This window comes from Berghia stephanieae, chromosome 1, assembly GCF_034508935.2.
Source record: "Berghia stephanieae isolate SIO BIC M18660-M18661 chromosome 1, UCSD_Bste_1.3, whole genome shotgun sequence".
In the NCBI taxonomy this organism is placed as follows: domain Eukaryota; kingdom Metazoa; phylum Mollusca; class Gastropoda; order Nudibranchia; family Aeolidiidae; genus Berghia; species Berghia stephanieae.
Genome location: NC_088360.1, coordinates 4,114,631 through 4,132,444, shown reverse-complemented (window position 1 = coordinate 4,132,444; position 17,814 = coordinate 4,114,631). Strand labels below are relative to the sequence as shown.

The following is a 17,814-nucleotide window of genomic DNA, read 5'->3' as shown; positions in this document are numbered from 1 at the left end:
TGGGAGCGAAGTTTTCGGGAAAATCCTGAAATGGCTGGTAAGGCGAGAGTTAAGTTTTGCAAGATTTTGAAATTTTGAAATGTAGCCTCTGGATGCTGGCATCCGAAGCTCTAACTGAGAAGTCCTTCTTCTAACACATCTTTATTGCATCTTCTTTTGAGCTGGTCAACACCACGGAAGATTTCCTGATTTCCTGAATGGTAGGAATATGTATGCTTGAACTTCATGAGCAAATTTGAGCCCAATGTCTACGTCTTCTAGAATTCTATGTCAATCTTCAGCAAACATAAATAAAATTACATGTACACATGAAACTGCAAAATTGTAGACCTTGATACTAAAGTTTACCACGGTCATTTCTCAAAACAAAACCTAAGACTCAAGCAAGTCTCGGTTTCAGCTTCATAGGCTGGCGCCAAAACTTCACAGGTCAGCAAATGAACGTTTCGATTTCCTTTTAGCAGCCTAAGACGTTTAAAGTACATAGACAATTCAGTTCAATTAGAATAACATCCATAGGGACTATAAAATGAACTTGGGCTTTTTATGTAGCACAATAGCCACTAAAAGTGCTCAAAGCGCTTTACAAGGGCCTCTAACCAACAGCAACACGTAACATGTAGAACGAGATATGACGCCTGTTAGGCAATATTACAATTTTTTTTCCCGACAGAGTTGTTAACGCTGTTAACGACCAGATACTCATTTTATACCTGAGTACGGTGAGAGAATGTAAGTAAAAAGCCTTTTCCAAGGACTCAACTATGCGCCGAGTGAGGCTCGAACCCAGGACCTTCCGATCCGAAAGCGAGTGTCATACCACAAGACCACATAGCCGCAAATTAGTTAAAAATATTTTTATCTAAAAATATATAATTTTGAAAATTTCATACAGGCGATATAATTCAAAAATAATCCAAAACTCCAAACTTAAAATGACAATCCATAGGTCGTTTGGAATGAGCCTACGAAAGCTTTTTTTGTGAGGGACCTAATTAATTAGAAGGAGGGTAATATCTGGCTTGTCGACTATTATCCCTAGACTTGCTAAATTCACACGATACCTCCAGCAAAACATAAACTGCTGAACTGTCTACTGACTACTTTCGGTTTCAACAAAGTTGTTTTGTGGTGACATTGGGAGTGGAAGACTAAGAAAATTAGTGATTTAGTGTTCATAACATATAATAATCAGACACCACTTCTTTCTTTGTCTTAGTTATTAATATTATTCTTACAGATTGATTATCACTTGCACTTGATTATTATTTGCGATATTATCGGCTTGCATATCACGAGAATGCCATCACTAAGAAAACTGTCCAGGGTTTTTTGCCTCTGTAGAAAAATATCAGAGGTGGGAGTGTATGGGAAATCACATTCCTCCGTCTACCGAGGGCCAACTCCTCTGTTGGGTTACCGGGTAGGTAAATTATTTTTATTTGACTGTATCTTGGGTATTTTGAGTTCCTAGAAAGAACAAATCACTGTGAAAAGATTTAGGCTACCACAACGTGTTGTAGGTGAGTTTAGAAATTCGAACGCTGTGACTGTGATTATCCCCAGACATATATTTGAAACTCCGCTCCTTTAAACAATTATCCACATTCCAGAATATGGAATATTTCCAAATGCACATAGAAATAAGGAAAGTTAATAAAATATCTAAAAAAACATAAAAAATTAACCAACATTAAATTTAAATCAGTTACACAATATACGTCGACTTTGAAGTGGGTGTCATGGCCGAATGGTTTAGTCGTCTGCCCTGGAAGTTTTACCAGAATCGACGTTGCAGGTTCAAATCCTGGTTCCGCCACTATTTTTTTTTTTTTACATTCCATCTTCTTTTTACAGAACGGTGCAAGGGATAAGTGTCCCATCCATCCTCCCCCCACCTCTTTTTTTTTTAACTCTCTCTCTCTCTCTCTCTCTCTCTCTCTCTCTCTCTCTCTCTCTCTCTAGTTCCTTTCTAGTTTTTAGCAAATTGTCATATTTGTCCCAACTCCGATCTCAAAAAGTGACTAAAAAGGATAAATTATTAAAAAGCAAACAAACAGAAATATTCAGAGAGCGACCAAATGGTCAGTAGAGGAGAAAAAAACAAACAATATTTAAAAAATAAATAAAAACAATTTTAAGAATTTCATGCTCAGAAACGGAACAAAAGGTCAAACAAAAAGGAGAAAAGAATAGACTCGCACAAAAAAAAAAAGGTGGGGGGGGGGGGGGGGGGAAGGGATGGCACATTTATCCCTTGCAACGTTCTGTAAAAAGAAGAAGGAATTAAAAAAAAAAAATTGGCATAACCAAGATTTGAACCCACAACGTCGATTCTGGTAAAAGTTCCAGGGCAGACGACTAAACCATTCGGCCATGACACCCACTTCGAAGTCGACGCATATTGTGTATATGTAGTAACAACTGATTTAATGTTGGTTAATTTTATGTTTTTATAGATATTTTATTAACTTTCCTTATTTCTATGTGTATTCGGAAACATTCCATATTCTGGAATATGGATAATTGTTTAAAAGAACGGAGTTGCAAATATGTGTCTGGGGATAACGAAATTTGGTTATCCCCAGACAGGTGTCTGGGGATAACTAATTTTCGTTATCCCCAGACACCTGTCAACAATTGCAAATAATTCCCCTCTTTGATTTAATACATAGAGAATAAAAAAGGGTTTGAGAGTATTTAAATGAAAAGATAGAAACATGTTGTCTTCTTCTTTTTCTTCTTCTTCTTCTTCTTCTTTGTCTTGTGGAAACCTCCAATATTGTCGAGGATCACTCCACAGTCTGTAGTGTTTTACATTTTAAACTTGCTAAAACTCTGCACATAATACAAATTTTTTAAAAACAAAAAACACATAGATTAAAAAGTCACGTTGTGAACTCTAGCAATCGCGTGAAGGCATGTTGGCAACCATTTTCAGCCACTTCAGCTGGGAGGCTATTCCATAGTCGGGCAGTGGAAGGGAAAAAACGAATACATGTGGGCGTCCGTTTTTGATGTTGGGATGGTTACTCTTGCTGTGTGTCCCCTCGTATTTCTTGTGCCGATATCTTTGATGTCGTTTGGAAGTTTAAGGCACGAATTTTTGTAGTAGATCTTGTGGAGCAATTTAAGTTTATCTATCTTTCTTCTCTTTTCCAGAGGTTCAAGGCCAATCCGTTGTGATATTTCAGACGCACTTGAGAAAGGATCGAATGTTTTTGTGATGCGTCTTGCTGTTTTTCTTTGGATGTTTTCTAAGGTGTCGATGTTTTTCTTTGTATATGGGTCCCAAATTGATCTGCCATACTCCAAAATTGGTCTAACAATAGTTTTAAAAGCAAGGGTTTGAGTTGTGATTGGGCATCTTTTTAAATTGCGGGTGATGTAAGCGCTTGTTTGATTTGCCTTTGAAGCCAGGTGACATATTATGTGGTCATTCCATTTGAGGTTTTTAGCAAACTCAATGCCAAGGTATTTTGCTGTTTTTACATGTTCCAGGTTTTGACCATGAAGTTGGTATTCAAATGTAATAGGTGCTTTCTTATTTGTGATGGTTAGAACATTGCACTTTGATACGTTAAATTCCATTTGATTTATTGTTTCCCATTCTTGTAATTTAGCTAGATCGTCATTTAGTGTTTTGCAGTCGTCTGTTGTTCTTATCTGATTATATAATGCTGTGTCGTCAGCAAAGAGGCGCACTTTTGACCTTATACCTCGTGGAAGATCATTTATGTACACTAAAAATAGTACGGGCCCAAGGACTGAGCCCTGAGGTACGCCCGATGTCACCATCCCGATAGTGGAAGTCTCGCCGTGGACAAGAACTTGTTGGGTGCGATTGTCCAGAAAAGTTGCAATCCATTGTAAGGTTTTGTTCCTGATACCAACGTCATACAATTTCTGGATTAACCGATGGTGAGGAACCTTGTCGAAGGCCTTGGCAAAGTCCAGTAGTACTAGATCAATTTGACCACCTTTATCAATAGCAGCTGACAGATCATGTGTTAATGATAGAAGTTGAGTTTGACATGAGTGGTGTTTCCTAAATCCGTGCTGTTCATCACAAAAAATACTGTTAGTTTCGAGATATTCAGTTATTGAGGATCTCACTATATGCTCCAACAGTTTGCAGCAAATGCAAGTTAATGAAATTGGACGGTAGTTTTGAGCCCTGCTTCTATCACCTTTCTTGTAGATGGGTTGGACAAGAGCGTGCTTCCAAACAATTGGTATGTCTCCCGTTTCAAGAGAGAGTTTGAACAAATGTGTGAGGGGAGGTGCAAATTCGTTACTCAATATCTTTAAGAGACGGGATGGTATTTTGTCTTGGCCACATGCTTTCTTTGGATCTAGAGTGGCGAGGAGTTTGGAATTCAGAAAAGTGAGTGGAGCAGGCACTTATGTTGGTAACAACAAGATATGAAGTGAGTAGAAAAGTGCCAGAAGACAATAGAGAATAAAAAAATTTTTCGCGGCGGTGGTGGGGTTTGAACCTGCGACCTTATTGGTACGACAACTCCGCCTGGCAGGTGAGAGCGTGGCTCTACCGTGTGAGCTATCCACGAACACAAAAATATTCGTTTCAAACCCAAAGTCATTTCTAGATCCCCCTCTCACCCACTTCTTGAGATCGCCGATTCGTTCACCACCATCGCGAAGTAATTTTGACCAGCAGTTAAGCTTAATAGCCAATATTCTCATCACAAACATATAACATAGAAACGATTGAGACATTGAGTATGCTCCGGTGTATGGGGTGAAATTTTAATTCAGAAAAGTGAGTGGAGCAGGCACTTATGTTGGTAACAACAAGATATGAAGTGAGTAGAAAAGTGCCAGAAGACAATAGAGAATAAAAATTTTTTTGCGGCGGTGGTGGGGTTTGAACCTGCGACCTTATTGGTACGACAACTCCGCCTGGCAGGTGAGAGCGTGGCTCTACCGTGTGAGCTATCCACGAACACAAAAATATTCGTTTCAAACCCAAAGTCATTTCTAGATCCCCTCTCACCCACTTCTTGAGATCGCCGATTCGTTCACCACCATCGCGAAGTAATTTTGACCAGCAGTTAAGCTTAATAGCCAATATTCTCATCACAAACATATAACATAGAAACGATTGAGACATTGAGTATGCTCCGGTGTATGGGGTGAATTTTTAATTCAGAAAAGTGAGTGGAGCAGGCACTTATGTTGGTAACAACAAGATATGAAGTGAGTAGAAAAGTGCCAGAAGAAGATCAATAGAGAATAAAAATCATTCAATACACTCTTTGGTTCGTAACCAATAAGAGTGGGGCAGGTTTCAATCACCACCACCGCTCCGCCGATTCGTAAATAATATTTTAAAATTTTTATTCTCTATTGTCTTCTGGCACTTTTCTACTCACTTCATATCTTGTTGTTACCAACATAGTGCCTGCTCCACTCACTTTTCTGAATTAAAAATTCACCCCATACACCGGAGCATACTCAATGTCTCAATCGTTTCTATGTTATATGTTTGTGATGAGAATATTGGCTATTAAGCTTAACTGCTGGTCAAAATTACTTCGCGATGGTGGTGAACGAATCGGCGATCTCAAGAAGTGGGTGAGAGGGGGATCTAGAAATGACTTTGGGTTTGAAACGAATATTTTTGTGTTCGTGGATAGCTCACACGGTAGAGCCACGCTCTCACCTGCCAGGCGGAGTTGTCGTACCAATAAGGTCGCAGGTTCAAACCCCACCACCGCCGCGAAAAAAATTTTTTATTCTCTATTGTCTTCTGGCACTTTTCTACTCACTTCATATCTTGTTGTTACCAACATAAGTGCCTGCTCCACTCACTTTTCTGAATTAAAAATTCACCCCATACACCGGAGCATACTCAATGTCTCAATCGTTTCTATGTTATATGTTTGTGATGAGAATATTGGCTATTAAGCTTAACTGCTGGTCAAAATTACTTCGCGATGGTGGTGAACGAATCGGCGATCTCAAGAAGTGGGTGAGAGGGGGATCTAGAAATGACTTTGGGTTTGAAACGAATATTTTTGTGTTCGTGGATAGCTCACACGGTAGAGCCACGCTCTCACCTGCCAGGCGGAGTTGTCGTACCAATAAGGTCGCAGGTTCAAACCCCACCACCGCCGCTAAAAAATTTTTATTCTCTATTGTCTTCTGGCACTTTTCTACTCACTTCTATATCTTGTTGTTACCAACATAAGTGCCTGCTCCACTCACTTTTCTGAATTAAAAATTCACCCCATACACCGGAGCATACTCAATGTCTCAATCGTTTCTATGTTATATGTTTGTGATGAGAATATTGGCTATTAAGCTTAACTGCTGGTCAAAATTACTTCGCGATGGTGGTGAACGAATCGGCGATCTCAAGAAGTGGGTGAGAGGGGGATCTAGAAATGACTTTGGGTTTGAAACGAATATTTTTGTGTTCGTGGATAGCTCACACGGTAGAGCCACGCTCTCACCTGCCAGGCGGAGTTGTCGTACCAATAAGGTCGCAGGTTCAAACCCCACCACCGCCGCGAAAAAATTTTTTATTCTCTATTGTCTTCTGGCACTTTTCTACTCACTTCATATCTTGTTGTTACCAACATAAGTGCCTGCTCCACTCACTTTTCTGAATTAAAAATTCACCCCATACACCGGAGCATACTCAATGTCTCAATCGTTTCTATGTTATATGTTTGTGATGAGAATATTGGCTATTAAGCTTAACTGCTGGTCAAAATTACTTCGCGATGGTGGTGAACGAATCGGCGATCTCAAGAAGTGGGTGAGAGGGGGATCTAGAAATGACTTTGGGTTTGAAACGAATATTTTTGTGTTCGTGGATAGCTCACACGGTAGAGCCACGCTCTCACCTGCCAGGCGGAGTTGTCGTACCAATAAGGTCGCAGGTTCAAACCCCACCACCGCCGCGAAAAAAAATAATTTTATTCTCTATTGTCTTCTGGCACTTTTCTACTCACTTCATATCTTGTTGTTACCAACATAAGTGCCTGCTCCACTCACTTTTCTGAATTAAAAATTCACCCCATACACCGGAGCATACTCAATGTCTCAATCGTTTCTATGTTATATGTTTGTGATGAGAATATTGGCTATTAAGCTTAACTGCTGGTCAAAATTACTTCGCGATGGTGGTGAACGAATCGGCGATCTCAAGAAGTGGGTGAGAGGGGGATCTAGAAATGACTTTGGGTTTGAAACGAATATTTTTGTGTTCGTGGATAGCTCACACGGTAGAGCCACGCTCTCACCTGCCAGGCGGAGTTGTCGTACCAATAAGGTCGCAGGTTCAAACCCCACCACCGCCGCGAAACATTTTTTTATTCTCTATTGTCTTCTGGCACTTTTCTACTCACTTCATATCTCGAGGAGTTTGGAAACGCCCTCTACTGTCACATTGATTTCGGCCATAGAGTTGGAATCGTTTTCTTCACCTTGTAGTTGTTGAGTGGTAATTTTGGTATGAGATTTTGAAGCAAAAACAGAGCAGAATTGGTTATTAAGTATGTCTGCTTTTTCCTTTGCATCAGAGTATAATACACGATCATGCTCAAGGGGCGCTATACCAACCGAATCGCACCTCCTACTTTTTATAAATTTCCAGAGCTTTTTGTTTGAGTCTTCACTGACAAGTTCCTTAACATGATTATGATAGGCCTTTCTACTCTCTTTTTGTGTTTCTTTTTTCAGTTGGGCGTAATTGTACCAGTCTTTCTTACTGTTGGACTTTCTCGCTCTGCTCCATGCCTTTTGTTTCCGTCTAGATAATCGTTTGACGGTGGTGTTTATCCATGGTTGGTGAAATTTCCTTGAGCTTTTCTTCGTTGGTACATGTTTGGTCATCATTTTGTTTAGGTGGTTGTTGATGGCAGTCCAAACATCCTCAGTGCTTTCTAGATGTTGATTAATTATGTTTTCACTAAAAAGACTTTATATCAAACAAAACATTGACTTTTAAGTTTTCCACTAAAAGAAAAAGTGTAATGACATAATGAGTTAATTTTTACCTCTGGCAATTTAACTGCATATAAATAAAATGGTAGATTGAAAAAGTTCAAATAAATTGAAATAGATTCTCTATTTTAATTAGAAGGAAAGTTCTAGCGGTTAATACTTTAAAAAATTCTGCTGAACCACTTTGGGTTTATTGCTATTATACCATTTGAACTGACAATTAATATAATTTTATTCCCCCCCCCCCTCTTTCTCTCTCAGTAAGTAGGGGTGTCAAAATGTATATAACTAGTAGAACTTCATACCATAATAATTATTAAGGCTAAGGCCTTTAGAATATGGATACAAATAATAATAAACATATCTAAACATATGGGAAGGAAACTTGATGACTTGATGACAAAATATAATAAAATCAAAGCAATTGGTATTTTAAAATATCGATATTATTAATATCGAATTTCACAAAGAGAAGAAATATATTAACTTTTAAAACAAAAACCACAAAATGCCCATTAAAAAAAAGTTGGAAAGTATGTATTCAAAATAAAAATAAAATAAATAATAGTACTGAAAATATTATGGACTAAATTAAAAATAATACAGAAATAACTTTAAAATATCGATATTCAAAATAAAAATAAAATAAATAATAGTACTGAAAATATTATGGACTAAATTAAAAATAATATGAATATCGATATCATCGGGCAGCCATGATGAGAAGATAATGTAAACATAGCATTTCGGCGCAGAGTTAAAAAGTGTCTGCGCATAGATATAGAGCCCTGAAATTTGGCATGAATAAAGTTTAGATGTTATTCTAAAAACAAGCGTTTTTATTTTAAAAACACACGTAAATAAAAAAAATAAATGCATTTGAAAATTGCCAAATTTTAACTTCATATAACTTCTGGAATTTTTAATGGATTTTTCCTTAATTGGCACCATTTAAAAGCAAATTGAAAAAGACGAAAATAATGAAACCAAAATATATACGATATTCCTCTTTATAACGAAGTTATGCATCTTTAATTGAACCCCCCAAAACGCAAACGGCAATTTCCAGTCACAACTATCCTATGGGCGAGTTGGGTCAAAATTTGACTGCCTAAGTTAACAATTTTGACTTTGACATGCGATCCACTTGCTTGAGTTGAACTGAGAAAAATGGGGAGGCCTTCCAAAAGCTCTGATATCCCCAGTATTCTTTTTTAAAAAAATAATGTTCTAGTAGGGGGTTTGAGAGGGGGGAGACTTTAAAAAACAAAAAAAAAAGTTTCCCCCCTCCCAAACCCCCTACAAGAACATTATATAAAAAAAAAAGAAAACTGGGGATGTCAGAGCTTTCGGAAGGCCTCCCATCACCTAGATTTGACTGCCTGTTTACTGATCAAAATGTAGCGGTTCACAACTCCAGAACTTGAAGTAGAAGTCTGTTGCTTTAACTTTAACTTATTTAACTACTCTAACTTTACTTTACTATACTTTTTATAAGTTTATAGGTTTAAATAAGATATCGCTAAATGAAAGTGAAAGCCATATGTCTGCACCACTTTTCCTCATGAGTTATGACGGGTAATGGATTATTGAGGGTTAGTTCATCCTATATTTTCAATCATTGCATTATATTATAAGCCTGCTTATTGTTTCTAAATCTAAGAAGCAAGCATAAATGCCAATGATTTATTCATGTGAGGGAGTAAAATTGATTATATTTATATCCATTATACGAATACACAAGTATAATTGATATGAATGCACGGTTTTATAAGTAATAATAATGATGTTAGAAGAAAAATATAAAATAATATTCATTTTATGATCACTTCTTTGGGTCCACGTTGTTGTATTGACAGCGTGATCTTTAATCTTTCAATGATAACCATCTAAGTTATTTGAATTGCCTTTTTATTTCTGCCTGATAACTATACTCTATACTAGCCAAAATTTTGTCTTAATACTTGTTTAGTCTGTTTAACTTTACATAAACTAGGATAAACCCCAACTGCATGGGGCTTTTATAGTCTTAAAGACTTTGATTATAATTGCATCTTCTCATGCTCTTTTAAAAAAAACCCCCAGAGTATTTCTGCATTATAGTAGTCTTTCAGTCCCATGGAGCTGGAGTTTATCCCGGTTTCTATAGCGTGAAATGGACAAAAGCAATTACTTGCTATCCTTTGGATAAGACGCCAGTCTATCGCAAAGTACTTTCCACCAAATCTAACAGACTCAGCAACCCATTCACTGCTGGGTGGACAGGGAGTTCAGAAAAATACCTCGACTGCACCGGGATCGATCACGGTCCCTTTGCATGTAAGCGAGTGCTCTACTAACTGTCCTATCGGGACCCCCATGTATTCATTTATTTTTAATAATCTTTTCAAAGAATATTATTATCTATTTTTTTTACTTTCATCCAGCCACAAATGTTGTCACCATTGAGAAGCTACACATTATCGGATGACCTATCTCCAAATTTGACAGATTATCCAGCTGAAGTTGAGGTATCATATGAAGAATTTAAGTTTGTCGAGCAGATTCTTCCAAAAGAGACAGTTCCAGAGATACCACAACATTCATCCTACCCGACGCCTTCAGGATGGAGTCCTCCAAATGGTAAGGAAATCATAAGATAGCATTACTAGATATAATATTTTTACGTCTTCAGTTCCTATTTTGTTTTTAATGCTGAATTCAATTTTTGTTTTTTCAGTTTTGTAAAAGTCAGAAGGCTATTTCCCTTCTCCCTCACCTTTTCTCTCATCATTACGTTTTTTGTCTGCTGCCCAGCAGAATCACCTACAATAAATCACATTTTAAAAAAAGGATTTACCTATTTCAGACTTTAAAAAAAATATAATACAGCTCATTGGTCTCCCGCAATTTTTATCAAAATTTTACATGTATGACAAATAAGTGACTGGCTTATGTTCAGTATCTGTATAATATATTTTTGTTGAGTAATTATATATATTTGTGTCTGTGTAATTTTCCGGAGTGGATTTTGGTAGTAAGTTAAAAATAAAAAAGTAATTGGAGATTAAGAGAGATAAAAAAATTTTGATCCACAGATGAAATCAGATCCCAACAGCCATACTTAGTGCGCCGCACCAAGAACCATGTTTTGCCAGTCTACCCTGGCCAGAGGGAAGTATGGAAAAATATCAAGCACCATGTTGTCATTAAAAACATTGAAGGGGATATTTGGGTAGGTGGAAATTAAGAGGTTCCTGTTTACAAGACCCCCCTTATCTTCCTATTGTTTTTTTCTCTTTAATGATGATGATTATTATTGGAAATGCTCCGATTGCGATCTGGAAGGAATTAGATATTAATCGAATGTACAACAGTCAATGAATGATGGATACTGCAACATCCACTCTTACTTTAAATCACGCTTCGTTCGTATTCTGGTAAGGATTTGTGCTTTATTAATATAAAAAATTTGAATATACCACATGCCTATTTGTGTTACGAAATTCTCTGCCAACGAAAATCTTCTAAAATCTAAAATATTATTTCATCAGTGCAAAATAACATGTATTAAAAGTATCTACATGTATAACTTTTTCAACTGGTTAGAATTTTTCAATGTATTGTAAAATGTCTACTTCTACTACTTCTACAACTGCTACTACTACTACTAAAACTACTACTACTACTACTACTACTACAACTACTACTACTACTACTACTACTACTACTACTACTACTACTACTACTACACTACACTACTACTACTACTACTACTACTATACTACTACTACTACTACTACTACATACTACTACTACTACTACTACTTCTACTACTACTACTACTACTACTACTACTTACTACTACTACTACAACTACTACTACTACTACTACTACTACTACTACTACTACTACTACTACTACTACTACTACTACTACTACAACTACTACTACTACTACTACTACTACTACTACTACGAATGTTACTACTTATGTTACTTCTACTGCTACTACTACTACTATTAGTGTGCTACTACCACAACTGCTACAATTAAAAGTGCATTCAATGGATTGAAATCATACCTTTTTTTTTAGCTCTTATTTGTATAATTTGGACTTTTAACAGATTACAGTATTTTTCAGTTAAAAATATAGAAAGTATTATTAGATCATTGAATATTGGCGTTTTATCTAATAATTTTATGTTTATTTATTTATTATCTTAAACAAAATTTTTTTGTTTTGTTTTTTGAAATGTCTCAGATAATGCTTTAAATTTTAGATCATTGTATCAAAAACAATAATATGATTAAAGAAAAAAAAGTAAGCATCAAAATTATGAATTACTTTTCAAAGTCTCTAAAATTAAAAGAATTATTGCTATCATTGTTGCTTTTGTTGAAAACAGTAGAGGCTGCCTGAAGCCTGTGATCATGAAAATACTAATGAAAGATAGAAAATGGAGAGGCTTCGTATAGCAACGATACAGACAATGGACGTTTCGGGTACAAACCCTTCGTCAGCAGAACAATACACAAATTAACTTTATTTTATTTGTTTTCTACGTTAATTTGTGTATAGTTGTGCTGACTAAGGGTTTGTACCCGAAACATCCATTGTCTGTATCATTTCTATACGAAGCCTCTCGATTTTTACTCTTTTGTTAGTGTTGTTATTGTTGTAACATTTGCTGGTTGTATTGTTATCGGTAATATTGCTGTCATTATAATCAATCATCTACTTTCTCAGAAACTGGAATCCGATTTACGCCAACATCTTCAAGACCTGACACAGACCGATAAGATTTTAACACAAGTACACGAGGTCAGTCGATGCATCAGAGTCAGAGGAGAACACACGGCAGACGTAGCACAGTTTTTACTGGACAAGGGAATGTGACAAATGAGTGTATATTGTACAGCATTGACATACACCTATAAATATTCCATAAATATTTTTTTCTCACTCAAAATGAAGTATGACTTGGTGCATTGATTAATGAGAATTCAGTTCATAAGGAAGATGGGCAGCATTTTTAGTTTTCTTTTTGTTTTTCATTTGAGGGCATTATCATTATCTAAGAGTGGTAAAAATTGAGAGAAGATTGTTAGAGTCCGTCTTTTATTTACTGTAACCATTACATTTCACTTTGAGAGAGTTTTTTTTTTTTTTAATGGTTTTATGGCTCTGCAAAATGAAATTATGGGATGTATTTGTACTGCCATTCCTCCTCGACGTGTACTGAATCGTATAAAAATTAAAATAAAATAAAATTCCCTTTATTCATCCCATAGGGAAAGTTGTCTCTCGGGTCTATTCCAAGGGAAGACTGGAATAACCCAGATGTTAGCCGCAGTGCAGCGCCACAATTTGAGCTAGGGCGAGGTGACTTGCTTAAGTCCACGCAGCGCAGAGGCGGGTGATCAAACTCTGTATCTTTCGGGTACGAAGCAAAGACCGTACCGCTGAGCCACGCTGCCCTTGGGTTGGTCTTCTGACCTCCGAAGACAGATGGAGTGGTCACTAGGTATTCCTAGGTTTTCTATCTCCCTTAATTTTTTTTTTTCAGTTCCACGCCTCTATCTTTATTGTTCAGGATTGAATTTGCTCAGTTTTTTCCTGGTCCTGTCAGGGATCCTTATCTGAGAGGGAGGCATTTGAATGTTTTGTTCCTTTATTTGAGACATGATGTTTTATCATTGTAAATCATCTCTCTATTACATACTATTTTCACTTCTAGTTTTGAATACAATTTGTAAACATTTGATTGAGCATCCCTCATAGTGGGATCCCTTTGCTTGTTGCCTGGTTGGGACTTTTAGGTAATGTCAAAATAGGCACATTGATGGATTGCTCATGGAATCTCCTGTTCCCTATTTGAAACAATCAGTCTCCTTTGCCCTACTATTTGTTTAGTGATCTGACTTCAGATCTAGAACCATTTCCTCACATCTTCAGTTTTACTGGCGCTGAAGTGTCCTAATTTTTTTTGCAAGCGCCATAAAACCCATAAAAACAGACTAATATTTAGAATTTGTTTTATTGTTGTTTAGATCTTGTAGCTTATAACTAGATTATGAAGTCTGAGTGAGAAAAGATTTGATTTATTAAAAAGAATGAGGTACCCATTTTGTGATAAAAATTGCGATTTTTACTTTCAATTCAATATTCAGCACAAATTTCACTGTGACATTTAGAGATGTTGGTTACATTTGATTCAACTTTGTGGTCTCGTGAAATGACTCTTGCCCTCCGACTTGAAGGTCCTGGGTTCGAGCGCTGAATAGTTGAGTCCTTGGAAAATGCTCTTTACTCACATTCTCTCACTGTACTCAGGTGTAAAATGAGTACATAGCTGTTAACAACATTGTCTCTGTCGGAAATAAATTGTAATATTGCCCGTCTCATCCTAGATTGCTAGGAACCCGATCGTGGATAGCTCATACGGTAGAGCCACCCTCTCCTCGGCCAGGCGGAGTTGTCGTACCAGTAAGATCGTGGGTTCGAGCCCCCATTGTCGCTGCAAAATTTTTTTTCTCTATTGTCTCCTGGCACTTTCCTACTCACTTCATTTCTTGTTGTTAAATACAGCTTTGAGCATGTTTAGCTGATAATTCTCTATATAACTGCTCAAGTTTCTTTTTTGGGTGGTTTTCTTTTTTTTTTTTTCTTGATACTTTATGACTGTAGTTTATAGAATTCGTATCCATCTGTATTGTTAGTGAAACAGCGTTAAATCTTTAATAAAAAGTAATCTTCATTTTTTATACAGTGGAACCTCCTGATTACGACACCTCTGAATAGCGACAACCTCCTGATAACGACATTGACCCGTGGTCCCGATTTTTTTTCTATTTAAGATCAGTAAAAAAAAACAAACCTCCAAATAATGACGCACTTTTTGATAAAACCTCAGAATAACGACATCATTTTGGCGATTTTCGGCAGTCTTCGTAGATATCTTATACTAAATATACCGAGTATGAATACTCAAAGTCTATATAAACGATTCCTGCTTGAACCAATGAGAACGCAGTTTTTTTTTTGACGAATCTTGGCTGATATGCATTAATAAAAACCAAGGTATAAATGTAAGTGTAAGCAAGTAAACACAAAATCTTGGAAAATGTGATATTTTGTAGTGATAGAAGTAGTAGTAGTAGTAATAGTAGTAGTAGTAGTAGTAGTCGTAGTAGTAGTAGTAGTGTTTTTGTGGGAGGAGGAGGAAGAGGATGAGGAATTTTATCTAACTCACAGCATCCGAATGGTACCTGTTTTTGTTTGTTTTAAAGGGTTTTACAGCGCTTGTGACACATCTATGTCATATCAGCGCCAGTAAAAAGGAAGAAAATTGGAGAGTAAAAAACATTCTAGATTTACAATTGAAATGACATAAGAAAAAGTAAGACAAAGGGGAATGGTTTAAATAGGGAACAGATGTAGATTCTAGGAGCACACTATTAGTGTATTCAGTTCAGATCACCTAAAAGTCTCATCCAGACACACGCACAAGAACCCTCTAAGAGGAATACACTACAATGTTTTGTTTGTCTTGTCAATGTTAATAAAAACTGGTCCCGCGGGCCTTACCACGGCCACTTTGTCCGCCATCTTGGAAACCTCTTAATAACGACACCTTCGGATAATGACATAAAAACTTGGTCCCGTGGCATGTCGTTATCGGGAGGTTCCACTGTATTAAATTTTCATGAATGATATTGTGACGGGTTGTGTGTTATTTTTGTGGGATCGAGTCCAACCGATAGCTCAATGGTCTGGATTCGAACTAGTAAGCAGCTATGGCTCTCGATACCAGCTGCTCCACTCAACCTATACCACAAACGGCTCAGGTTTAATCTAGGGTGTGATTAAGAATCGCCTTAGGATCCCTTATAACTTAATTGTATTAATAACAAGTGAGTCAAGACAATAGTAACACCCAATACAATAATAACAATTCTATACATAAAGTTTAATTAGATTGTTACAGGAAAAGATAGAAAGAATAAGTATTTATTTAATATCAGGAAGAGTAGTTCTAATTGAGTGGATCTAGTTTATTATTTATTTATCTATTGATTTATTTATTGGTTTATTTATGATTGATTGGTTCATTTAGTTTGTAATCACTTGTGTCTGTGGAAAATACATTTGAAAATGGTATAAGCCCGTTTGGCTTATCTTTATCCAACCGGCTTGCTTGATTGAGGCAAATGTATCAGATAGTTCCAGGGTTGGCTCCTGCTTGCAGGGTTTTCTGGACTTCACACCAGTGTATTGTAGTTATGGACTGACAAGAAGGTTCTGACATCAGGGATTGGGTGTCTCAAGGATTGGGTACAGAGTAAAGATGGTTGATAGCCACATGTGGTGACAGCCAAAGACACGGACCTTCAATTAAGAGTTAAAACAACAAGGTCTTAGAGCCAATTGAGTTTGTCTTTCGCCACCGGATCGTCCTTGAGTGACACATCATAATAGCCTTTATTTGCCGACAAAGGCAAGGAGAAGCAGTAACTCCATGATAATGGTAGTTAATACATTTGCATCAAACATCAACTGACAGCCGAGCTATCTTACATGATGAGAATTTAACAGGGTTGTGTCCCTGGTATTTCTTAATTTATTTTTATTAATTATAATTGAGGTTATGATGTGTGGCCGGCGATTGGCGGTGGGGTACAGACATTCAAGCAATATACATATTGAATATAAATGAAATAATAACATAGATCATAAACAAATGTTAACTATAGTATAAGATACATATAGATATAGTTTTGCACAGGTATTCCAACTTACGAACATCCATGGAATAGCACAATTAAAATATATACACAAACTATAATAGTAATGCTAGATTAAGCATTGAATTCACAGTAATATCTCGTTCCACTTTGAATGTTAACCAATAATTCATTTTACCTTCAACCGAGAGAAGTTTTACAAGTTTGAAATTGGAGGGATAGCTCTTCTTTCTTGGGATTCTTAGCGTGTGTGTGATTCAATTCAGAGATGAATTTGATTTTGTGAAATAAAGTGATGCGTGGAATTATGAGGATAGCCAATCAGAAGAATGTTCCTGTTTAAAATAGCCAATGATATTCAGATGCTTTGATTAATACGGAGTAAGGAAGAATTAACGGAGAGCTAGAGCTTAATTGCAATTTTAGCTACTCTTGAACGAGACAAAAACCTCAGGGCATATGCACGTTGGAGTCTTGTTTGGAAAAGATAATTAGCAGGAGGTATGGATACAATGGGCAGACAATTTGAACAGGTAAATAAGCCTTAAGCTAGAGTGAGTGTTCTGTTATACAATGGGAAGGTTTCCTACCTATTGACCAAATTTTCCGTTAGCAAAATTTAGAGCTGTATTGGAGAAAAGACTGTCCGTTTTTTGAGTATTTTAACTCGGGGTGTTAATCTGCCTTGGCAAATATATGTCTCGTCCACTAGGTTTGAAGTGGTTTTGAATGAGACTCTGACGAATGATAAAGAAATCACGCAGTGACAGAAAATCGTTCGTCACAGATATTAATGATGTTTTGAATATTGATGTGATCAGATACAATTATCGATTTATCTGTTCTTTAAAATAAAATAAATGGAATTGGTATCATTTTTCTATTGTTTTCTACTTATTCCATTTGTTACCATTGGTCGATTAGGGATATGGTAGCAAATTTATGTTTTGTACAGTACAAGTTGCCTCTAATGGGAACTTTTTGTGTAGATATTTTTACAATATACCTTGAATGTCTAATTCCAAGATATTCTTTGACATCCAGAAGAATAAGTTGCTTGGAATATGTTGAGTGTTGAGACTAGAAATCTTTTTCTCACTTGTTATTACC

At 36.6% G+C, this 17,814-nt stretch overlaps 1 protein-coding gene across 1 annotated transcript; it reads left to right on the top strand.

Annotated features, from left to right (window-relative positions):
* The first annotated feature begins 1,102 nt into the window (after window positions 1-1,102).
* LOC144966325 (large ribosomal subunit protein mL49-like) lies at window positions 1,103-17,581 on the top strand. Its single transcript, XM_078902613.1, has 4 exons — window positions 1,103-1,423; window positions 10,404-10,599; window positions 11,055-11,191; window positions 12,707-17,581. Exons 1-4 carry the CDS (start codon window positions 1,301-1,303, stop codon window positions 12,854-12,856), a joined length of 606 nt encoding a protein of 201 aa, XP_078758739.1. The 5' UTR covers window positions 1,103-1,300; the 3' UTR covers window positions 12,857-17,581.
* The last annotated feature ends 233 nt before the right edge of the window (window positions 17,582-17,814 follow it).